We start from the raw sequence: 26,630 nt of genomic DNA on the forward strand, positions 1-26,630 counted from the left end.
TTGAACCTGAATTGTACTGTACATTATATACAAGATATAATTGTTTGTCACTTTTCCCTATCAAAAACCAGGGTGAGCATTATACATGCGTAAATACGGTATGTTTAAAAAATCCTTAGAACACCTTTTATATATTTGCCAAATGCATGGTTCTTAATATATATTGACAGGTGTCACTCAATTGGCTGTTATTGATAGTCAATGCCATCATTTCAGTTCACATATTGATTAATTGGTAATTTGCTGGCACTTTCGTTGATCTAATTTCTATAAACAACAACAATTTTGTATATTCTTCTTAATTAAAAGCAAATTCAAATCATCTGATTCTAAAGTAAATGTATGTAGATATTTATGTTATTTCAATGAATTGGCCACTGGAAAATTCTATACTTACTATATTGGTAAACACCAAATGTTGGTATCAATATACCCCCACCCCCCCATCACATTATTACATTGCAATGTTTTCAGTTGTGTATTCAAATACATTAAAGTTCTCACATGAAAAAACGTATGACAGTAGAAAACTTCTTACGTCACGTGCCAGCAACATATTTGTTAAAAACACACACAAACAGCATGATAAAAACACTTTAGCAGTTATGCCGAGATTTCAATCAATCATATCCCGGGATCATCCTCAGGGCTGGTCGAGGGGCGATGGAAGGGACAAGGTTCAAGTTCCGCTTCTCACCACAGTGACAGTCAGTGAGTAGTAACCTCAGTGAGTAGTGACCACAGTGAGTAGCAGAACTTGAACCAAGTCCCTTCAGTCGTCCCTCGACCAGCCCTAAGGATGATCCCGGGATGGGATCGAAAGCTCGGCAGAACTGCTGAAGTGTTTTATCGTGCTGTTTGTGTGTTTTAGTATTTTTAACAAATATGAAGATACGTGCGAAATGTGAAACGACATTGTTAAATTTTGGTTATTATTTTTTTTACTTTATTATTTTATGGATTACGACTTGACTTGCAGCAATAGATTCCAATATTAACAGCATGTGTATCTGAGAGTACTGTAAATAATAACTATAGTTAATGCAACAAGTTCCAACAAGGATGGTGGCAATGGCCACCGAAATTAACAAAACAACTCTAAATGGCTTCGCATAAAATGGGAGTATTAAGTTTCCCTGTAATTAACTACAGTTATTCCAAAAATGGCAGCATAATCGTAATTGACAATGAAGGTCAGACTGTCACTTCAAGGTTTTTGAACAATTTATGCAATTGAGTATTAAATTTTATGAAAAAAAATGTGAATCTTAGTATCAACATCACCAGTCATATACATCCACTAGTTGTATAGTAATATGCATTAGTGTGTTGCATCAGATGATGCTCAATTTCCAAGTTAGTGTGAACAACACAAAGAGCGTACGGGATTCAGAGATGCTTACTTGCCATGATGTCGTGAGCAAGCAGTGTTCAGAGTAACTAACACTCGGAACTAGGCAAGTACACTGTCAAGTACGAAATGATTATTTTTTTGTATCTTATTATTTCATAGATTACATCTTCACTCCTCCATGGTTAACAGCAGTGCAAAGTTATTTGCAGCAGTAGATCCCAATATCAACAGCATGTGTAGCTGAGAGTTTGAATTTACATTTTGATCTGGTGGTTTTTTTTATACTTTATAAAAAAAACTTGTTTTGGATTTATGTACAGAATTATTATTTATTTATTATGTTACATTTATTAATATTAAGTTACGTTGAATGCAAATCCAAATACAATTAGGCTCTGAGTGTGTTCCTGATATATGACTTCACGGGCGAAAATATCAACTATTAATCATTCTGAGTGTGGTACACCAGACATCATGAGAGAGTGAATAAGATTGCTCTAATGCATATCGAAAAGATAGCACTTAGCCTAATAAATAGGGGAATTAAGTTTTACGGGAGATACGTAGACGACATCCTTGTCATTGGAGAGGAGGAGGAAGTAGATAAACTATTCGTAAAATTAGGGGAGCAAGAGGAAAGAATAAAATTTACTAAAGAGGAGATGGGTGACCGTAAGATTAATTTCTTAGACCTGGCAATTCGTTTAGAAGGAAAGAAAATTTACACAGGGGTTCATCATAAGGCATTATCGGGAGATCTATACATCAACAAAGAATCGGCCCACGCCAATAGAACAAAGAATAACGTATTTCAAAACTTCTTCTTACGAGCTCACAGATTATGTAACAACCAAGCAGATTTGCATAAAGAGATAGAATGGGTAATGAAAATAGGAATGAGGAACGGGTACAGAGAAGAAGAGTTAAAGGGGAATTTAGGTAAATCTAAAGTCGCATACGGGAAAGAATTAGAAAGGAATAAAAAGAAGAAAGATAATAAAGGTAAAGAAGAAGAAGTTAGGGACGAAGAGGGAGAATATAAATATGTAGGCATTCCATACTTTCCCGGAATATCAGAAAAAATTGAAAGACTTGTAAGAGGGTATGGTGTAAGATGTGGGATGCGAGCTCCAAAAACTTTGGAAAAGCATTTCACCGGGTATAAGAAAGATGGAAAAGAGGAAGAAATAAATGAGGGAGGGATAAAGGGGGTGTACGGAATAGTTTGCCAATGCGGAAAGGAATACGTGGGTCAAACAGGAAGAAGCATGAATGTACGGTGGGGAGAGCATGACAAAGATATAAGGGAGGGGGTTCCCAAAACGGGGCTCTCCGAACATATCCTTGACGAAGGCCACATTATCGCCAAACGGAAAGTGCTTAGGGAAGAAGAAAAACCTATAAGAAGGAATGTATATGAAGGGTCATATATTTGTAAGGGAAGAGAGAATAAATTAAACAGAGACGATGGGAATATCGACGAGATATGGGGGAAAATGTTCAAAAAGTGGGATGGGAAGGAATATGTAAAAATAGGTTTTAACGTAACCCCGGAAGTAGCACGCCAAGCTCAAGTGGAAGAGGAATTCTCACTTGACTTTGCGTGAACTGGAAAGGAGGGGGAGAGGGGGGAAAGATGGGAGGGGAAGGAGAGGGGAGGCGCCCGGCCTCACGCTCTACGAGGAAAACCTGAAGTATTGCAATTGCAGCACACGCGGGCCGTGGCTATTTAGTTTTAAAGTTTTAACGTTCCTAGGAGCAGTTTTAATCAGGAAAACAGCATGGTAAAATGGACGCACACCTGTTATAGGTGTTAAGTATGTACTGTTTAACCACACACACTTAACCAATCCCATATCCTATACTTAATAAAAGGTCGACGCGGTTATGAATTGAGTATAACCTAAAAGTGAACAGCCTGAAGAAGGGAGCAGTTGCGTCCCGAAACGTAGCAGAAGCAGTATAGATACTCGCAAAACGTAAGTTTTTAATATATTTTAATATTATAATTGTGAGTAATTTGCACAACTTTCATCATGAATGCGTGTATAATGTGCACCCTGGTTTTTGATGGGGAAAAGCAAGTCACGATTAGTATATCTCTTATATAATGCACAGTATAATTCAGGTTCAAGAAATGGCTTCTTTAGTTGTAAGTTGTAAAGTTGCTATGATGATCAAGAGCGAATGGCTTCATACCTATTAAATGAGTCATCTGTTGCAATGTGGACAAGAGGAGTATAGAATGTGTATAGAATGAGTCACCAACCCACGCAACCTTGCCCCTCACCTTCCACTGTGTTTATCATCCCAAAGCTTTCACTTCTGTAACCACCCTGTTTATTCTGTAGTAGACGAAAAAGATCAAAATTGTGTTTTGGATTAGCAACACTCACGGTGTTATTTTCTGTTATTTCACGCCCATCAAATACCACTGATACATATTCTGTGTGATGGGAGGTGCATGCTCAAATTCTGCCAGAATGGCACTGTGCCACTTTTCTCTGTGTCGCAAAATGTTCAGTTACAAAGAGAAAAATCATGGGAAATTGCCATGTCATGTCATGACCTGTTGATATATATGTGTTATATGCAGTGACAGTGAAAACATGCGTGGTTTTAATGTTGGCTGTCCGAATTATTCCATGCACAATACACACCACAGTTTTTGGGGGCAAAAATTTTGGAAAAAAGTGCACATTATACATGAGTAAATACGGTATCTATATGTATGAAGCAGTATAATGTTTTTTCAATCAATAGGCTTCTGCAAATTGTGGCAGTCAAAAATCGTTAGTCAATTTATGTTTCTTTGAAAGTTACACAGAATCATGTATTTGTGTAAAAAACAATCTTAGATAAAGACAGACGATCACAAGTAAAAGTAAAAACTAGAGATGGGGTAGATCCTCTGTTGGTATCAGAAAATCAGTAAAATTATGAATAAATCTTTACTGATCCTGTATATCTAAAAATAACCTGCACTTTAGATGAAAAAATTGAACCATCTTGTTACAATTTTTATGAATAAAATGACTCCTGGGTCATAGGTTTGTAAAAAAAATGTCTACACACTGTCCAAACTATCTGTGGAGAAGGCGAATGAAAACAAGTGTGTGCGCAAGTAGTGATGCAAGACGGCTCCACCAATGAACTCTGAAGAGGGAATGGAATTGTGTGGAGGGGAGGGGGGCAATTGAAGTTGCCAGCCTCCCCAGTAGTGTGTACTGCTTTGCTCTGCCCACTCTGTGCCCTCCTCCTCTGCCGCTATGTGCGACTTTGCTCCAGAGATAACTGGGACAGGGTAAAAATACACATTTTTTCAACCACCACTGAAGTGGCCAGGTTACATCAGAATCATTTATGTTCTTCAGGGAAATTGGTATCAGCAAATTTTACATGGTTTTGTTGGCACAGGCCCATCCCTAGTACAAACAAAATTAGAAAAGCACAGACTCTACTACTTGAGACATACATGCCACGCAACAAAACAAAGCCCTATGTAAAACACTGAAAAACCAAGAGGATGACATATTGGGAATAAAGGAATTACTGAAAAACTAAAACATAATGCACACCACAGAGCGGTTTCTATCCTAATACACACATGATAAAGTCAAGAAAACATTACGTACTTCTGCATTACTTACTCGTTGCGTAGTATCTTGGAATGCTCTCATCAGCAAACGAACCAGGTGGTGGATGGCCCCATGCTCCCTCAGAGGGGCATGGTTTGCTGGGCACAGGGCCAGGTTGCGGATCAGTCCAATGACGGCCTTCACAAGAGGCCAGCGGGAAGGTGGGTGAAGCAGCTTCACAATCACTTGAAGGCCGTAGTTCAGTCTGACAGCATTTTGGGCCATTTCAGATTCAACGTGGCGTGATGTGAGGTGACGAAGAGCACACACCTGGAGGAAAAGATGACAAGACTTGTAGAACACTCGAAATGCACAAGCGAAAGATTGTGCTGCCTGTTCGCATTCCAAACTCCAGTTGGCCTCAATATGATGTCAGGAGCTGAGCATTTTCTTTCATTACCACTTCAATTGAAGGGTCCTAACTCCCGAACACATAGTTTGGAAGTAAAAAAAAAAATATTCGGGTATGCATCTTTTGCTGAAATATGGAAAGCAAATATACCCAAATATTGACATATTCCAACAAGAGATGCAAGGTCCACATAGTTTTCATTACTTCCAAACTGAGTTAGGCCCTTCTTCAGCTAACCCTTCAATTGTAACTAACATATATTCAGTCCAAAACAGGGATCTACTTGATCACATTTCTATTTTATTACATTAAACAGTTTATCACAATGTGTACATTACTGGATTAAAACATTAAAACCTTTTGCAGATTGTACTTTTAAGAATGCAATAAAATTTTAATTCACTTTTCTGCTCCTGACCTTATTGCAACAAGGCATAATGAAGGTAAACACAAAATGACATATCCATGCCATAACTGGGATTCAAATCTGGGATCTCTGTCCTTGTAGCACTTTATATTCATTTGTCCACAACAGAAATCAGATTATCAATGCTTCACATTGGATATCTCTGAAATGCTGACAACGTTTTAAAGTTTTTTATCAATGTGTGTGTGGTTTTTTATTCAGGAATTTACTCAGGTGGGACAATATATTCATACTGACTGACTACATCATTTATAAACAAATATCTTATGCAATATTTGCTTTTAATCATGTTTCTATACATCTGGCACACTTTACATAATCTGCTTTACAATATTTTAATTACATCAAACATAAGATGATTTTTAAAAAAATCCCATTACACAATGTACATATAATTTGTAACTTTTCATTATCAATTAACAGACATTTATTATTTAGTTTTTGACGGAAAGAAAAAATATGAAACAACATGATGTAATACATAGATTTTTCAGCAAAAAATGAAGGCTGAACCAGGACTCAAACCCAAGTCTCTAGGAATATGTGCCATTGCTCTACCACTGAGCTCCCGAGCTGGCATGGCTTTGCCTCATTTTTTGCTGTCACTGTTTCTACGTTGTTTCAAAGGCAACAGATCCCATTGCATTAACACTAGCAGAGACGATTCCTCACAGGTAAAACAGAGAGTGAAAAATCAGGCAAAGCCAGGCCGGCTCGATAGCTCAGTGGTCGAGCAATGGCACGAATTGCCAGACCCCTGGGTTCGAGTCCTGGTCGAGCTGGCTTTTTTCGCTAAAAAAATTACATAATACATCAACTGTGTGTGCCTAATTTAATGAATATGATGTAATGTAAAGGTAAAGTGCTTAGCACCATGCCATGAAGGTGTATAGGGGTGTGGGGGTAACTCTCCGGTTGTTCCGGTTGTGAGTGGGGGTGATGTGATGTGTGCCCCTGACTGCTTCCAACGTTACAAAACTTCCCGGATTTGAACTGGCCGGGGATCAAACCCAGGACCTTTAGCACGAAAGTCAGATGCGTTACCGACTGAGCCACCACGGCCATGGCCACGATGTAATGTTCATGAAAAAATTATTAAGTCTGCTGCAAAAATTTGAGAAGCAAAATTGGGACTCCTTGAGACAGAAATAAACTTAATACTGGTGTGCTACTAGAAAGGAAATGTTTATTTAGTGTACCAAATATATTTTTAAAAACAAATTTAGAATTTATTCACCATTTTAACAGAGAAATGTGTTTATATTTTATATACCGCTTTTGAAGAAGAAATGTGCAAATTTTTGTACCAAAATCTTGATCTTTCATTCACCATAGATACGTGGCCCTATCAATTAATACGATATCTACTGGCAAATTTATAGTAAAAATTCATACATACATGAAATATTGCACCTCCATTATTATTATTCATCTGAATTACATGTAAATTACATGCTTAAACACACTATATACAGTAGAGCCACGATATAATGTTTTCAGATTTTCATTTTTACATTATATATTCAATCTTCATGTTTGCAAGAGAGCCAGGTGCAATAAAATGTTTTGCTATTTTACATTTTACACTTTGGTCCCCTGAAAACTGTAAACTTAAAATTTCATTGTGCACATGTGCATATATACATAAAGTGCCTTTACTTACTGCAGGCTCCGTTATCTCTTCTCTGTCGCCTGCATTGATGATGGTTCTAACCAAAGCGTCAACACCGCCAACCTGACAGACTGTGACTTTGTTCCGCTGATTGTTGCATGTCAAGTTGGACAGAATGCCAGCTGCACATGTTACCACGTTTACATCACTTGATGCTAGAAGCTGGACCAAACTCTGCAGAAGTCCTTCCAAGCCGTCCTGCAAGATTCAAGAAAAAAAAAAATTGTGAGTTTTCAAGTGGAGTACCATTCTCTCAATAATCACTGTATTTTAAGTACAATAAGATGGAACACCATGCAGAAAAAGGACTCTGAAACAAACGCAAGATAACACATTTACAATGAGTTATTTGTGTTTTGAGGATCTCATCCCATTACCAGGATAAGAAAGAGGGTAATATTTAGTAAAACTTAACTAGAACTGAACTGTAAGACTATGTAATCATAATTCTTATTTACTGTGTTCAAAGCAAAGGTATTCCTTGGTTATTTCAACATGCCATGAAAACATATAGAGGGAAACCAGGAGTTAAACTCCAAATGTATTTTCCTGGGGTTTTCAAGTCTTCATTTTCTTCCACAGTATGTGACATACAGGTCAATTAGTTTTTCAAAATTGGCATAGTGGTAACATCGTTGCCTTGTATCCAGAGGTCCTGGATTCGATACCCAGAGTATTACTATTGCACAGTTGTTTGAAACCAACTTTAAACTATAAGCCCAGTCCTGAGTAGCCTATCTGTGCACAAAGTGGACTTAAAAAACAACAACATTTCAAATTCATTTGACAATGGTCTGCACCATTCTCCTCACAGCTATTATCATCAGTATTAGCCGATATAGGTTTATATACAGGTTATCAGTAAAACTGCCAGTAATATTACCATCCAAATACAAAATTCTGAGTTTTCTTTATCAATAAAAACCTAATTCAAATGTTACAGTTTTGTAAAGGTAAAACACATTACAAGCACTTGCGTACATTAATTAAGGAACATGAATAATTCATGTTCTTCAAGGAACATTTGCAACATTATATTGGATCGGCAGAAAATCAGTTATTGCTATTAGTAAATTTTATATCTGTAGTTTATTGATATTGGCAAAAAATTCATGCAAGTTCATTTCTAACTATTATTACCTTCCAACACCAATAACAGAAATTTGAGAATAAAACAACACCTCTGTGCAAATAATTAAGACCACACAGCTTGACAAACTGTATTACAGTTCACACAATAAAAGTTCAAGAAAATCAGAGAACATCTAAATATTTTAACACTCTTGACTGAGAGAAGTTTACAAATGGACATAATATCAATTACTCTGTAATGTAAATATAAACATATACCTAAAGACTACTTCAAAGTAGCTTGTATACATCAACTTAATGCAATTGTCATTATTAGTTGTAATTATTATTATCAGCAGGCAAGAGCGTATTGTAATGCATTGATCAATTAAGTTTTTTCCATGAAATTTGTCTTTCTTTCCAAAATTCTCAGAGATTTCCATGTTTTCCTGGTATGTGAAACCCTGTAAACCCCAAACAATAAACAATATTTGCCATTTAGGGAAGTGACACCAGTACTATGCTCTGACTGCCCCTAACCCCTCCCATCTAATAGAGGCTAGTTGAATCCCAGAGCCAGGGACATTACTGGAAAAATTTCCAGTTGAAACCACACACCAAGGGAATTGAACCCAAGATTTCCAAAGTCACCTGCCCTACTTACTGGACCACTGCAGCTCCTTTTACCGTACGAGGAAACATCAGTAATATGCTAAACAAACATTAAATTACAAGCTGGATAACTCTGGAGGAAGGACTTACAACTTTAGTCCCGGCATCTGACAAATTCCGCAGGGTCCACAGGCAATTCTGAACAAGACGTTGGCTGGGATGTCCCAAATGCATAGCCAGAGCTTGCATTCCACCTGCTTCCACAATTGCTGGCTTGTTACTCGAACACACAGACAGAACTGAAATTAAAAACAATGTTAGTGTAATACTTTTTCTTGTATGTACCCATTGCTTGCATTGTAGAATTATTTCTCTGGTAGTCTACAGTTATTACAAGCATAAAAACACAGTTTTTTCATTGTGACGTTTCAGGAGAACACACGCTCCCTTTTATGCTTGTAATAACCATAGACTACAAGAGAAATAATGTTAGCGTACCTGTTCTTGCATGAAAGTACTGGGATTAAAAAATTTAAGGTTCCATTGGAGTACTGCCTCAGCAACAATTATTCTTAAAGAAGGAAGGGAGGGGGTGGGAGATTTCTCTCCAAGCTAATTTGTAAATGTATGAATATTTCATGTTCAATAACAAATACAGGAAATAGGGCATGCATGTAATCCAGGTGAAAATTCACCAGAATTTGGAGCCAATTCTAAGCAGATTATTATGTATATACAGGAAAACCTTGTTCAAGGAACCAACAAAAGAAACTTCAAATTATACAACTGAGTTACCCAAATCTTTCAATGAATTTGTTTTTCCGTAGAAAATAATCATCACGAATGAAACAAAATGTGCCTGACAAAACATACATATTTTTGGATGTTGAATTCGAATCTGCAATAAAAATAGGGGTTCCCTTTTAACACTTCAAGGTTGCCTCCTGCCCCACCCACCAGGGGGTGGCAGGGTGGGTTCATTGTACCGTAGTGACTTGCCCCCACAATACTATTATACTTTCATATGGAACATCTTTTTGTTTGATGCATATTTCTCGCGATATTTCAATTTGCCAGGTTACATGGGACACCCTGTATATTATATAATAATAGTCTGAGTTTTAAAGAAAATTTGCACATACTGAATTTACTCAATTAATTGCACCATGCATTTTTTACTAAAAATGTGACTGAAAAAGATGGTTATAGAGTCCAGTAGCTCATCGGAGAGTGACGTCACAACACACCTTAAACACTTTTCCAATATTGTAATTAACTTCCAATATCACAACCACCTTGATGTCCCAGAAACTTTAAAAAGGAAGTTCCCGTCCTGTTGTACAATTTCTCAAGAAGACAGTACAAAAACGACTAATCACAAGAACAAATATACCTAACAATAATAATAGTAATAAAGTATTTTGGAGAGAGAGAGAGAGAAACATCAACATTTACCTTTTAGTACTCTTGATGTAGTCCAAAGCAACTTCTCGTAATCGTAGGATCGCATGATACGGACCAACTCAACTGGGCCCTGTGAAGCAAGGATTATCAACTTGCTCTCCTGATTCCCATATGCTAAAATTTGCAAGCAATCGGTTACAATAGCCAGGAACTTTACATTGTTGCGCTGGAGCAGGGCAACCATCTTCTGCAAACCACCAGCAAGCCTCACAGCCATTTTCGATCCTTCTTGGTGGAGAAGGAGGTTGTGAAGGGTGGTGATTGCGTAGAACAGAACTGATTCCACTGGAGAGCTAGAAGGATGTTAAAAGTGATCTTAAGCACAACGGAGACAGAAGAATACACCAAAATGTTATGAAGTTTATATTAAGACAGAATATGACACTCCTGATTTCTGCAACATGCATTAAATCAACATCCACTAAACATTTTACCTCCCTTGCAAGTAATGAAAGTTAGATTTTAACAAAACCTAGTCAAACCAAGAAATAAAAATTACATATGAATGGCTTATTGCAGAAAGGGACCTGAGTCACATTTTTGAGGTATCGGAGTTAATTTTTTCATCTCCACTGTGTCTAGCAGCATACTGCAGGGGGGTGCATTGAGGGTTGCAAAATTAACTATTCATTATGTTGAATATTTGAGCCAACAACGGCACATTTCTTTCTTACACTATTAATATTATACGATTTTTCATTGTTTTTCTCAGAATTGTGCAAAAGTGACTCGGGTCCCTTTCTGCAATAAGCCATTCATATATAATTTACAGTGTTATTAATAATGGCCTCCTGCTGAAGACATGTTTATAATTCATCCTAGAGTTTCCAACACAAGAGAACTTTGGTGTATATTGCATGCTTTGTAGCTTTGAGGAAATTATTACAGACATGCACATTTCACTTTTGACAAACACGAGTTGAGTTGGTGTTTTAAGTCCACTTTATGCACAGTAAGGCTAATTGGGACTGGACCTACAGTTTAAAGTGGGATCCGAACCACTACGAGGCTCCATTGGTAGGGGCATGCATATTTCGTTTTTGACGAAAAAACGAAATGTGAAAAAACACATTGTAGTGTTAATTTTTCATGTTTTTGAAAGGTGTGAGATGCATTTTGTGACCATGTTTTGTCACGAAATAATGTGAAATGAACTGCAAAAAGCGAAACTAACTCTTAAACACGAAATTTACCGTTTATATACCGACGCAACACTTTCTGAAGTCTGAAGTATCCAGTGAGTTATGCAATTCACAGAAAATTGATTAATTCTGCTGTAAATATTTGAGAAGCAAAAATAAACCCCTTTACACAGGAATAAACTTAATACTCTGGTAACTTCATAAATGTGCTATTAGAAGGGATAAGTTTATTTTGTGTAATAAGTGCAGTTTTTAAATCAAACTTAGGATTGTATGCCCAATTTTAAAACCAAAATGTCATTTTATATAGCACTTTTCATGTGATTATTCACCGCTATAACACCGAAATTTCATTTTATTTACCGCTTTTCAACACGAAATCTACTCTGTTTTTGTACCGAAATTTTGCTTTTTTAATTACCAAAAATATGTGCCTCTATCCATTGGGTATTGAACCCGGGACCCCTTGATTACAAGGGGTAATTTTTAAGAATGACGTACATTTTCCTACCAAGTTTTCTCATGAAACTATGCACCCACAATAGTTATATACTTAACATTTTCTGATTACTACATAAATATGCTATCAGAGGAAATTTTTATTGTGTAATATAGTTTTTTAATCAAATTGAAGATTATATTTACCATTTTAACACTGATATACAATTTTATGTACTGCTTTTGATCGCAAAATGAGCACAGTTTTTGGACCAAAATCTTGATAATTTATTCACCATGAATGCTTGTCCCTAGAAATGATCTTACATAGGGAGGAGCCGTGGAAAATAAAAATGGCCAGAGCATAGTGCTGAACACATGGCAAAGGTCAAGAATTTGGCGGACCCTACTTTTAACCCCCATCCCCCCCATGCTAGTTACGAGTCTTCATGGCAGGATGCAATGCACAGGGGAAGAATCACCCTTTCTTTCAGTGTACCCGTTATACCAAATATGCTAAAAACATTTTAAGAAATACACAAAACTATTCACCTGAATGCTACTGAAGGGTCTGAATGCAGATATTTTAAAGAAAATATTTCTGAAAACTTCAGAATTCAACCAAACATAAAGGCCAGGTTTCAATTTTGAACATGAGATAGAAATGTTTTTTCTAAAAATTAGGGATGGAACAGATTAATCGGTACTCTATTGGTATCGGCTGATATAGGCATATCAGTGGATCAATTCGATATATCTATAAATATCTTATAATTTTGTGCATAATTCTGTCATTTTGTTATTTTTTTTATGGATAACCTCCACGTGCTACTTTTTAAAAAGTAAATGTCTCAATGTGCAACTTCCTTGCATTGGAGTCACCTCAAAACACATTTATATTGATGATGGTCAGTGATCTAACCACGTTCTTCAAGGACCATTTGGAATTTTATATCCGACTGGTAAATTTCATATCGGCCCATCCCTACTAAAAATATTAACATACATTGTTGGCAATTATTACTGTAACCTCATGTAGTTAAGAACTTACATGACTTTCAAGCATATCAATAAAACATTAATCAATTGTTGAGCAATATCCTCCCCCCCCCCAATGTGGACAATGAAAGCATCCTCTTACATGTACGATTGAGTTGGTGTTTAAAGTCCACTTTATGCACAGTAAGGCTAATCAGAACTGGACCTACAGTTTAAAGTGGGATCCGAACCACTATGTACCTCCACTAGGTATCGAACCTGGGAACCTTTAATTACAACGTGAAAACTATTTGAAGGGATGAGATACACTTTAGCATAAGGTGCACAATTATCTTAATTTTGTCAATATTCACACAAACATTAGTAAAAAGAGAACAGTGAATGATATTTCCTCACATTGTAGTTGTCAGCAGATCTTCAGCTTATTGTTCAGTTAGATAAAGCTTATTGACTCCATGCTCTACTTCTGAAAAATGAAAACATTTGCACTTCAAGTTTTCACTAATCAGAGCAATGTTTTGATATATTAAGTAGCAGCCAGTCAGCCAGTTCATATTTTTCCTTTTTATAGCGCCATGGATATGACAATATTGTTATGTTAAATAACATGATCATAGTATTTCCACAAGCACCCATCTAGTATCTGCTACCAGGTCATGTACATCTGCTTCTTGTTCAGCTCTTCCTGCTTCATGAAGAAAACTCTACATCTCATACTTAAGGGCATGCAGAACAGTTTCTACCAGGCTCTTCCCTTAGTGTTGCCCACTTAGCTCTTTTGGAGCCAGATCTGGCTCTTTCGTGCACTTGTTTGGCTGTGAATTGAGCCCCCATGCCTAATATGATGCCATCACTGGCTCTGGCTCACATAGACCAACTTTTGCCAGGAGTATATGAAATTTGCACAAGACGTGATATTGTAATATTGGCTGTATCGACCCAACCCCTCTTGCCCCTCCAGCTACTTTTTTATAGCGCCATGGATATGACATACTATTGTTCCCGATGGTGTAGTGGTATCGTTCTTGCCTTGTAATTAAGGGGTCCCGAGTTCGATGCACAGTGGAGGCACATAGTGGTTTGGATCACACTTTAAAATGTAGGTCCACTCCCGATTAGCCTTACTGTGCATAAAGTGGACTTAAAACAACAATCCAGTCAAATCAATCAGATATTATATTGTTATCCGGGAATCCTTTATTTTCGATTTCATAGTACCATCTGTGGATTATTGAGATGGGTGATGCCGCCGAAAACTAAGAATAAATTGTCATTAACTGCAGCACCCCCACCCCCTTGAAAATTAAAAACTACCCTAGAAGGCACTTTATCTAGCCTTCGTAAATATAGATCCTTGAAAGTCAGTTTTAACTCCATTTAAGCTGAAATTTAGCTCTTTTATGTGCATCAGGTTTGGCAACACTGCCAGGATGGCCTTTGGAGGCAAGGAGAAATGCACTGTGCTTATGGGAGTATAATTTGATTTGTTCTCTTTGGAATATGAAACTTCCGATGGCATTGAAAAAGGTATCAACGAGAACACAACAGATTGATGATTTTGACCAGCGGAAAAGTCGAAACTTCCATTTGATTAGATACAAATTTAAGTTGAAGTTGAGATTTATTTCTCCATAAGAAATACATGGGATTCTGAAAATACTCATCACATTTTTCACGTATCGTGTCTAGCTTGATCGGCATAAAACATGGGGACAAATTCATACTCTTGCATACAACCAGGTTTTGTTAGTAGCAGGGCCCATTCAGACGATATTGAAATAAATGCACACATGGTGCATAACTGTAACTCCTCTCCTTAACAATTTATTTCTTATCCACACTGCAGTGAAAATCATGCTCACCACCCACTTCTCTCACTTCCTGTGTCAATTTTAACCTTCGTGGGCAGGTTTTTACACACATGCTTTTTAATTGTGCAGTGATGTACAAAAAGTGTAGAAGGAAAACTACAGGGCGGCCACTCTAAGACCAACAAAAAATTAGTTTTCCCAGTTTTCAAGGCGAACATTACAAAAAATTCAAGGGTATACAATCAATGTTTTCTCTATTTCAACCTTATGTATTACCACCCCTCACCACACACACACAAATATATTAATATAAAGGATCTGTGAGATTCCAATGTATTCAAAAATTCTAATTCAATTAAGTTGAATGGTATACGTTCAATTTAAGGTGCGCAGTTTACATTTGCCTTTTCGCAAACTCATACTAGAAATACATCTACAAACGCAAGTCACAAATGTTACAGGATGTAGTAACCTACAAGAAAATGTTAATTGTATAAGTAGTTCAAATTTACATAATCAACTTCAAGATATTTTATCTCGTAAAAATCTTCCTTATGTCAGATAAGACTGCTATGCAAAGGATACTAAGAAATCAAACAGACTGAAAGAATTCTGTTTTATTTTCCACATAGCTATCTTTTCTTTTCCTTCCTCGATAAAAATCAAAGCTAACCTGTCAAAAACTTGCTTCAGGGCATTAATAAATATGAATAAATTCAATGGGATTTGGATTTTTGAAAGTTGCAATTTTTCACATCTACGGAGAAGAATTCACGCACAATTCCCGACGTCAATAATTCATGCATAATTCCTGGAATTCCCGGTGAGTAGCCACCCTGAACTACTTATCACAGAGTTAACATTGGTTTTGTATTTAAGAAAAGGATCTCACTCTTGTGGGGAGTGAAAATATTTCCATCCTTTCTGCTAATAAACATACTTAGAAAAAACAGAAAAAAAATTTATTGTTTACCTGTTTGAATGGAAGTGGGTAGTCAAAATTTTAGTTTCATTCCACCCACAATAAATCAAACAACAAAGAGTTCTCATTAAGAGATGGTTTCTGTAAGTATCACCATATTTGAGAAAATGGTAATTTTCACCAGCTATTTGAACCTGCCTACTACAAAGTACTCCCCTCCACTGTACACACACCACTCCCAGTGCCTGCTGGAACTCCAGTTTTGAAATGGACTGTAGGCCCCATAGCAAATTCCCCTTGATCACTATTATCAGAAATCTGTGACCTTTGCGGGTTAATTTCAACCCCATCGGAAATGTCTGTACCATTTGTAACACTGTGTTTTGACACCTTGCCATAGGCTTTATGTAACGTTGTACGTCTCTTTGAAAGTATTCTGCAATTTCACACACACTCTCGCTCCTCTTCCAGTTCCTTCAAGGTACATGGTAGGGTACTGAAAATCGCACTCAACACATTTGAACTCAATGGGATCTACTGCATTACTGGAGTTAGAAACAGGTTTGAAACTTGGCCACCGCTAGGCACCACCACTGTCTATTCTCTTCAATGAATTTACATGCAAACTTTACGAAAAGAGTTTAGTTTCTTCTTGAACAGGCCTTGTATTTCAATCACTAAACCAATACAAAATCACTTACTTGCTAATAAGCTGCTTTCCCAGTATTTTACACTAGTTCCATTTTCATCAAAGGTATACCAATATTGTCTACTGCTTTTGATACTCAAGACACATGCAGAGTTTGTTTTTGACAGAAACACGAAATGCAAAGTAACATGCTGTGATGTTAATTTTTTTTAATATGTTTTGCTCTGACACAAAATGAACTGCAAAATGCAAAATAGACAAACATGGAATTTAGAGTTTATTTACCGACAACACCTTCTGAAGTCTGAATTATCCTGAGAGTTACAGAAAGGGTTAATTTGGTGTAATAAGGGTATATTTTTTTAAAATAAAATTTAGGATTATATTCACTATTTTAAATCCAAAATGCAATTTTTTACACTGCTTTTGATTCCGAAATGAGCTTAGTTTTTGTACTGAAATCTTGTCACTGTAAATAGGTGGCCCTATTTATACTGCATACCTTGATTGATTGATTGATTTGTTGTTTTAAGTCCACTTTATGTACAGAAAGGCTAATCGGGACTGGACCTACAGTTTAAAGTGGGATCCAAACCACTATGTGCCTCCACCCCTTGATTACAAGGTGACGACGCTACCACTGCACCATCGAGGAGGCACACTGCATACCTTGAGGAATACCAAAACAAATCTGAAGCACTGGGAATGAACAAGAATTAACATTATAGTTTATCAAACATTAACCAGTTTGCAACCTACCTCAACAACTTCACAAGAGCAGGAATCCCTCCACTTTTGAAAATGGCTAGCAGGCCTTGTCTGTGATGTGACAAGTTGTGCAACGTGCCTACTGCTCCCTTGGTTGTTTCTAGGTCATTACTGTTGGAGATGGCTCGAACCAATGCAGCAACCATCTGTAAAGCAGAAAAATCATTTCATACACCTGACAATTTGGACATTCCTTGGCCACTGGCAGTCCTAGATGGAAATGACTTAGGGCTAACTACAATATTTCTTTAAAATAAATAAATAAATAAATATATATATATATATATATATATATATATATATATATATATATATATATATTATTACAAAGGCTAAATGATTACTATGGTGAAACCAACACAGAAGAAAATTAAAATTTCTGGACAGCAATCTAGAATCACCTATTACTACCTAGACTAGGCGCACCCCTATCTACAGTGCTTTTCACGGTAAATGTTCACTATTGGAACATACTCCTCAAAAATACCACCAGCACCTTGCACAAGAAACACATTTCCATGATGTCTGTGTGGCGAGCTACCAAGCTTTTATACCTGAAGCCATACATTAGAAGAATTGAAAGAAAACATCAGGAGAGAAATTGAAGCAATATCAGTAATGAGATCACATTCCACTTGAATGGCAAAGTCAACAAGCATAATGTTCGCATTTGGGGCAAAAAATCCCGAAGCCACACTCGAGCAACGGAGAGACTCACCAAAAGTGGCTGTCTTCCGTGCCATCTCCAAGAATCATCTTCATGGCCAGTTTTTCTTTGCAGTAAATGTGACAGGCGATGATTATTTGCAAATGCTGCAGATCTGGCTCATGAATACACTAGAATGAACATGAACACTTCATTTTGCAAAAGAACGGGGAACCACCTCACTGGAAGCTCACTGTGTGGATGTATCTCAATGAGACACTGCCAGGGCGATGGATCGGGCATGCTAGCGATGAAGATAATGTGCTTTTTGAAATGGCCGACATGGTCACCAGACCTGACCCCTTCAAATTTTTCTCTGGGGCTACGTAAAGGGCCTCTTCTATGTCCCCCTCTCTTCCTACAAGCCTAGAGGAACTCCAGCAAGAAACACCACCCCACTGGAGGCTGTTACCAGACATGCTACAACGTGTTTGACAGGAGCTGGACTATCGACTTGATATGTGCCATGTCACAGGCATATTGAACACTTGTGAACACTCATTTGTGACATCCACATACCTTTGAATTTCTTATTCAAATTTTTATGCATCAATCTTATTGAGTTGAGGATTACACCTATGTAGTTTCCTTTACTTTGACCATGTAGTTACCGAGATATTTACATCAGATATCATTTTTTTTTAAAAACACTGTATATAGAAATTGCCTGTAAATTTGAAGCTGTCAAGACATCTTTATTTTATTTTACTTGTATTGGTGTTTTATTTCAATTCTTTCTAATTAAGATATATAATAAATAAGAATTACTGGGGTAAACCAGATCAAATTTTCAGAATACACCAGTGTTAGTAACATGACAGTGAAGATGCCCAACAACTACAGTTCAGTTCAGTACAGACTTTCTTACAATATGAAAATGTAACAATAGCTTAATGTACCTTCATATCTGTTCTTTAAGATTCTGCATTAAAAAGCTTATAAAATAATACCTTATTTACCTGTGGACTGTTCATTATAGCATGTCGAGATGCTTCCTTCTTTGAGAGTTGGTGGACCATCATTGCAGCCTGGGATACAACCACCTGGTCTTCATCGTTCAAGAGCTTTATCAATTCTGGGATCGCACGTGTAGCTAGATCAGCATCATCCTGAAAAAAATATTCAAGTTCTTTTATACAACACTCACTAATATTTCACTTTTAAACAGTCGAACTACAAACATCCATTACAACATATCTTGCTATTCTATATCAGGTATTTTCTTAATATCAAGGGTTTATAAGCAGAAGAAATATAAGTATGGAAGGGAAGGTTCTTTGATTTGAACTTTATATAACATTCACATTCTTACAAAACCTAATGGCAACCAATCAATTACTTACAAATAACTATATCATCTTCATGTACAGATTTTTATCATTGTCTACTGGATATACTGTGAAAAGAATATGCGTAGCTATGAAGTAGAATGGCTGATTAATTTGTGAGGAAGGGAAGCCAGTTAAGGGTGATATTAACAATTCTATTTCATGTCTAAAGAGAATACATAATACTTCAAAATAACTTCACAAAGAATTTCTTTTCAACACTTACAATTTTGACAAATTTAAAATAAATACACATCTTATACAAAAATGTACTTCCAGGTTGAAAATGTTATGAAGAAACTGTGAAAGTCATGAATAAAAATGGTTAAAATTTGAGGGAAGAAAATACTCTGGTGTAATGACCCTGCGTGGTTGCCACATTTAACGACTAATAAAGCATGTAAAATGCCCTGCGAGGCTTACACATTCAGTTAAAGTTGAATGCTTATCTTACATGCATTGTTGTATTTTCTGTGGTTCATGCAGTGTTGTCTTGTGCGGTCTGTTAACTCTTTATTATAACCTATTTAGTTTAGCATACAAGTGTTGAGTTTGTATTGCCATGTGCTTCTAGTAAATTTTAAGTTAGTGATGTTTACAAGATAAAAACATGATAATTCAGAGCGTGTGGGCAGTAGCGTAGCAAGGGGTGGGCAACTGCCCGAGGCCTCGCATCCCATAGGGTTGATATGAAAAAAATAATAAATAGAAATGAGAAAAATAGATGAAAATGGGCTACTCTTTATTGGCAATGAAATGAGAACATTCTGTTTTTAGCTGGCTTTAAATTTTAGTTTAACGTTATAATTTGAATGAATGTGTCAAATCAGAGGCGTAACATACAGCCTAAGAGGGTCCGAAAAAAGTAAAATTATTTTTGTTTTTCTCATCTGAAACATATAAGCAAAAATTGACGATAACTTGCTTGGACATGTTCATGCATTTAATCTTTTCTTTTAAAAACAACAAAAAACACTTATGATTTGTTGATACTAAAACTGATTGTGTTCAAGAGCCAGGCAGGATTGTGGTTTAGAGGCTCCACTTAGCCCTTTTTTTACCAAAACAGACAATTTGTGTGCATCTTTCGATATTTTCTACCATCAAATTGGGGGCCCAGGTTCAATACCCGGTACCCGGTAGACGGACTCGCATTCTCATCTCGCCCAGGGCCTCGAGATATGTTGCTACGCCACTGTGCGTGGGTTGCAACTCTTAAAAGTGGGTTTGTAATGCTGCAGCTAGCACATTTCTGATCTTTGCCACCTGCCTCTGTGCTACCACCAAAACAGTATATAAAGAGTGAAGCGAGGCCTGGAGTTCAGGCAACTGCCCGATGCAGACTGCGAAATACCTGGTTCCCAGACCTAGTCTGGGTGCTGCATGGACCAGGATCCGACAGCCAAGCAGGCAGAAGGAAGGAGGAGAAGCAGATAACCTACCTACCAGGTCTGCCTACTACGAGCTTCACACGTTGTCCCCAGATGGCATGGCACAAAGGCTGCTATTGGTTACACACACTAATTGATGCCCCTACATTAAATTAGGTCCCTAACACCCTAGGCACCTCACTGCAAGGAATAAATGGATGGTCCCTGCCCTCCCTTATCTTCTAGACCTTCGGAGCAGCGACATCATCTGGTGTAGGTGTGCTAAACTGGTAATTTACATGAGTAAAAGTTTTACTGGTGGATTTTGTACCTTTCCTTACTAAACCCTGAGATACTTTGAGTTCATGTATACGGCTGGCTACATGCTAATATATGGGTACACTTTTGCATCGCTCCCTGGTGTAGTGTGCAGTGTGTAGTGCACGGGAGGAATGTTGCACGGGGTGTCTACCAAAATAACAAATCCAATATTCTTGACTTTTTTCATTTTCTTAACCTTTATTTATTTGACCCCTACTTAGGTAAAGTTTGAAATTAGCAATTAAGAAAATTAATAGCTATTTATTTTATGAAAACCCCTGACCAAAAGGCTACTTAAAATTAAAACTGAAGTTGTATTTAACTAGAGTGTTAGACTTGCATTATTGCATCCTGGACTGCTTTTGACAGACTAGGGAGGCTCCGGTGTATCAACTCACAACCAGTATAATCTTACGTGGAGCTCGTGTTGCCGAACCTATATATTTATGATTGCCGCTTCATTCATCTTATCTTATCACCATTCATCTTCGTGATTATCCAAAAGGGGCAGAAAAGTGAAGTAAAATAAACTAAATCAATCAATCAGTCATTGTGATAGCAAAAATTCTTGACGACAAGTATAATTTCTTGAGTTTTTATTGACTTCTTGACCTACTAGTTGATTTCTTTACTTTCTCTTTACTTCATGTCTGGTAGACACCCTGATACAAAAAGGCAATTAAAATTCTGATATACTAATTTGTACAAGAAGGAAAAGGTATCTGCTGTGAGTAAATATTTCTTATGTTAATAACAAGTATTCTGCAGTAAAATTAGCATCAAGAAAGAACTTGGAGCTTACCTGGTAGTTGATTAAATTAACAACAGCATGTTTCAGCATCTGACTTGGTTCGGCAAGCCTCTGAACAGCCGTGGGTTGAGCAGGATCAAATTGTGTGGAAGGAATTTCAATGCCCTCTTCCAGAGTTTCTGGAAACATTGCTGCACGAACTCTCTGTGACCGGGTCTGACTCAGCTGTTGATTCATTTCTGTGCACGACAAAATCCTTAATGTGAACATCACAATATTTTTTAAAAGCACTCATCAGTCTTTAAATACAACATTTTCTAAATTCATTATTCACAAAATCATGATGAATTTCTTTCAAATGTATGTCCACCTTGTTATATTTTGGAAAGAAGACTAATAATTTAAGAATACATAAAAAAATGGGGAGTATAGCGAGCATATGAATAAATCCCTAGACCAGGGGTTCCCAAACTGTTTAGTTTCACGACTCCCTTAGTGTTCCAAGATTTTTCCGCGGCATCCAAGTCAGAATGTAGGCCTTGCTACGGTCAGTTAGTGTGGTTAGGTTGCTTGCCTTAAGTTAAAAATGAACACACATTTGGAATAAGTGTCACTCGAGTGAAAATATTGGAACATTTCGTGGTGTCCATGTAAGCCAGCCACGGCGGTCCAGGATGCCGCAGCGCACACTTTGGGAACCACTGCCCTAGACCAATATTTCTTTTAAAAAAATTGCATTTTGCAAATTGATTTCCACTTAATTCAGAAATTCAAGGTGTCTGGGCTTAAAGTATCTAAAAATAAACACTATACAGCTCAGCAGCTATAAGGATTACAGAAATATGATTATTATTATTATACAAGGTAATTCACAAAGTTTTTATTGATGTTAATTAAGCTAAATGTGGGCACATTTTGTATCTCTGTAACTGTCAAAACTGTCACTTGGCGAGGATCATCAGGACCCCGAATACTGCAATTATATCCATTAAATTTGTGATGTTTGCCTTTAGCAACGCTGCTTTTCCTAGCGGGAGAATATTGTAACTCTACGGAGAAAGCCACCGCCGCGGTTTTTTTCACAGAGCCAAGCAGTGGCAATTGTGGCATACATACGAAAAGGAGCTCTCTCTCTCTCCTTGATGGCACACCAGCGAAGGTGATCGGAACCTGGTCTACAAATGGATTTGACCGTGCCGTTTTGACTGCTGGTTTCGACATGGAATAATTAAGTATACTTATATAATTCATGTTCGTTTGTGTTAATGACCGATCTGTTTCAGTTTACTATATTTTTTTTTGTAATAGTTGGAATTATTCATTTTTGTGCATCATGACTTAATTCATATATTCCATGCAACCATAGTACGGTCTAAATTCAATAGTTTGAGTCTAGCATATCTACGACATAAGAGCAAAAGGTTTTCCAATCACCTAAACCCGTGCCATGCCAGAAATTATTTAATATGTGTGATTATCTTCATATTGTGTTTTAAGGGTACGTATGGTAAATGAATTATTTATATGTATGAGTGTTTTTACTATTTACTGCATACAGCTATATTTGTGAAGACACGTCTGTCAGTTATTGGGGAAAGTTATAAATTGTACGGGGATTAGACTGTTATAATAAATTGCCACAAAATTGAAGTTCCAACGTTTTCTAAATGTTCTTATTTGTTGATCAATCATTCCATCTATCTATTGTTTTTTGACATATACTTTGCTGAACCAATAATGAGAGAAAGCAGCTATGTTACATACTTGATTAAGATAAAATTGTAACTATAAAGCATCTTGTTTTTGCATGTTGGATCGGATCCGTTTTCGTGGCTAGACAATCACGATTACGGAAACCGATAGGTAATCGCGAATGCAAAAGAAAAGGGAAGGATACTGTATGCTTGGGATCGGGTACTCGAGATCCACATTATTTTGCGAGTCAGCATAAGGAGGCCAAAACTTGATATTTCTGTGGTTATAAATGATTTTTTCCGACAAATGCACAAACACTGGACAACACCAGATCAACATATCTGAAACTGCATTCACATCTTGACTGAGGCAACAGTAGTTTTTGTCTATGCTCGATTACAGGTGGCGTGCCTGCGCAATTGGCCTCAAAAATGTGACAAGGCAAATCCCAGAGAAATTTCCACCTGCCGATCTTTAGGTTAAGAATATGTAGCAAATGGTTCTTGCATTATATAAACAGTTATCTTTGGATACTTCTAGCCTGGACACCCTATACTTACTACATTAAAATAACTGCCTCTTGAATAACACCAAGATTCACAGAATATATATCAGTAATGAATAATATCCCAAGATCTCCAAAAAAAGTTGTTTACCTACTTGTGGGAAAATGTAGCAAAATAAAAGTACTACATTAAGTACTTAATATTAGGGCTGAGACAATACCCATGTATTGACATCAGAAAACATTGGTTCGATTTTCTTTTTACTGATACCAGCCAATACTTTAGTGGCAGTTTGGTCTTTACAGGGGTCCACAAAAATGAATAAGACTTTCACAGAGCCTAATTATCCTGGAAAATATGCAAAAAATTCAGTTTCTATTTATTTTGCAGTGAAAAAACTGTATTTTAGGATTTCAAATGAGCTATTTTAATAATCGGATGCAATTCTTGAATGAATTGGAGCAAAATTATGATAAACTGATCCTTATAATTGGAATGCGTTACTTACAAACTAATTATTAATTAACATATTGCACAACTTTTAACTATTACAATTATCAAGCATCGGTATTGGTGAGAATCGGTGAAAGTATTGGCACTGATGTGGGTATTGGCTCACACCTACTTAATATGACCTACAGTGCATGACTAAAGCACATCGCCCACCGAGACATGGGGAAATGTGGCAACAGAACTTCTGTTGTCTGCTTCTATTGAAATCAAATGGTGTAATGCAAACTACAGGATACATGCGGAACAAAGTGCAGAATTTCTGTGCCAGAAGTCTACAGGTCTCTAGGGTTGAAATTTTCCGATTGCTGCAGCTCCAAATGCCCTCTCATGTAATTCTGCATCTCTTCGTTTAGCTCCGGCAAGCTTCATGCTCGACCACACTGTAGCCGAGATGTTGTGCAGGGCAGCATGGTGCTGTGGTACCCTCGGAATGGTACATGCAATTTTCCACTTGGGAGGTTCAGGGTGGTGAATTTCCGGCATCTAACTGGGCGTTAAGGTTAATCCATCCGTAGCGCCAACAAGCTTCTTTTATCTTAAAATAATTCTTCCCAAAACAGGTATGCTTACCATCAACTTGTTCCTGAGTGAAACCCTGGTTGAAACCTTGGTCCAAATCAAACATCAGCTGATCACCCTCCATCTCCTCCTCCTTCCCGGTGAGAGATGGGGCCTGAGTGGTTGCTCCAGAGTGGATCCCAGAATCTCCCAGGTAGGAGTTCTGCTGCCACATCAGGGTCTGTTCCTTTGGGGTCCCCATTGGTAAATCACCAGGGCTCTGGTAATTCCCATGGGACACTGAAACAACAGAGAAGAAACATGTATAAAAAAACTGTTCCACCATAATCACAGACCCTACACAGTGACTTAAAACAAATCACGTGACCAAAGCATATGAATTAAGTTTGTACACTTCATGGAAGTTTATAAAGCTCAAGAATTCTTAACATAAATCAACATCTTTTTCTCTCCTTGGTGTGTTGATCAGAAAATAGAAAATTATATATCTCTAAGCACGGAGAGAGTTTTGTATTCTGGAGTAGCTAATTTCTCAAAATTCTTGGCAAGTGTATGGGTTACTGAACTCATGTTATGAAAGCAGGAATAAAAAAATGTTCTCAAGGTGATGAACAAGGAGATTAAGTAAAACTTTTCAATCCAACAAATGAAAATCTTCATCAGAGACACTTAAAAAAAGAGGATGATGAAGTATTTGGTGTTGTGCTGGCAATGAGGAACATCCCAGTTTTTTTTTTTTTATATGTGAGAAACCTTCCCTTTCTAGCTATGGATAGAATGCTATGCTGCATATCAAAAGAACTGCTTGTGGCAAAAAACTGGCTGCACAGTTTCTTACAAGTTAAAGACTTTTCTTGATCTAAACCTGTGTCAAAAGGTTATAGTTTTGTTCCTGACCTTCAATTTAGGGCGTGTGTTGTTTATTGAATTTCAATAACTTTTTGATGTACTACATAATTGTAAATTATTCTGCACAAAATATTTCCTCTTTGCCAATGAAAATTATTGAGTTTTAAAGCAATAGAAATTTAGTGTGTTTACAGTTTATATTGGAGCATTCCATGAAAAGTGGTCCTTACTCCATGTAAATAACAAAATGAATTAATCTGAAAATTATTAGATTTTACTTGCATTAATGTTTAAATGTTTGTGAATACATACATATCTGCATATTTCCCCGAAAAAAATTATTAGCAAATGGAAGTCAAATTTGTCACATTTTTACTGTCACACACCACAAAGTACAGTACTTTACAATTCTCCTTCTGAAAATGTCTGGAAGATTAATGTACTTTCACCCAAAGTGATTCTGATATCTACGAATTACTTACGTGCATTATTCTACAAACAATTTCTTCATTATTAGTGATTTAAATCACAGATTTATGTTTAAAAATCAATTAAACAACCTTGGTTTGATGAAAATAAATTTCTGGTAATTTCCATGAAAGTGGCTCCGATGACTTAAATCTTGTGTCGGTTTGATTTTACAAAAGTAAAGGGGGCTCCTTGATGGCATAGTGGTAATGTCATCGCCTTGTGATCAAGAGATCCGAGGTTTGATACCCAGTGGAGGCACATCGTTGTTCAGATCCCACTGTA

The 26,630-nt window shown here is 37.0% G+C and overlaps 1 protein-coding gene across 3 annotated transcripts in view; it reads right to left on the reverse strand.

Annotated features, from left to right (window-relative positions):
* The window catches only part of arm (armadillo), a 49,417-nt gene that overhangs the window by 14,602 nt on the left and 8,185 nt on the right, over positions 1 to 26,630 (reverse strand). For 2 of the 3 annotated variants that reach the window (XM_083130991.1, XM_083131009.1), the window contains exons 3-10: positions 25,080 to 25,307; positions 21,847 to 22,034; positions 18,985 to 19,134; positions 17,311 to 17,465; positions 10,582 to 10,883; positions 9,277 to 9,425; positions 7,435 to 7,641; positions 4,990 to 5,262 (exon numbers count right to left, since the gene is read on the reverse strand). In XM_083130991.1, coding sequence (XP_082987117.1) covers positions 4,990 to 5,262; positions 7,435 to 7,641; positions 9,277 to 9,425; positions 10,582 to 10,883; positions 17,311 to 17,465; positions 18,985 to 19,134; positions 21,847 to 22,034; positions 25,080 to 25,307 — 1,652 coding nt within the window. The remainder of the gene's footprint in view (positions 1 to 4,989; positions 5,263 to 7,434; positions 7,642 to 9,276; positions 9,426 to 10,581; positions 10,884 to 17,310; positions 17,466 to 18,984; positions 19,135 to 21,846; positions 22,035 to 25,079; positions 25,308 to 26,630) is intronic. The other variant, XM_083131000.1, reaches the window with a different exon arrangement.

Source organism: Lepisma saccharinum, chromosome 1 (genome assembly GCF_977018435.1).
Source record: "Lepisma saccharinum chromosome 1, izLepSacc3.1, whole genome shotgun sequence".
Lineage (NCBI taxonomy): Eukaryota > Metazoa > Arthropoda > Insecta > Zygentoma > Lepismatidae > Lepisma > Lepisma saccharinum.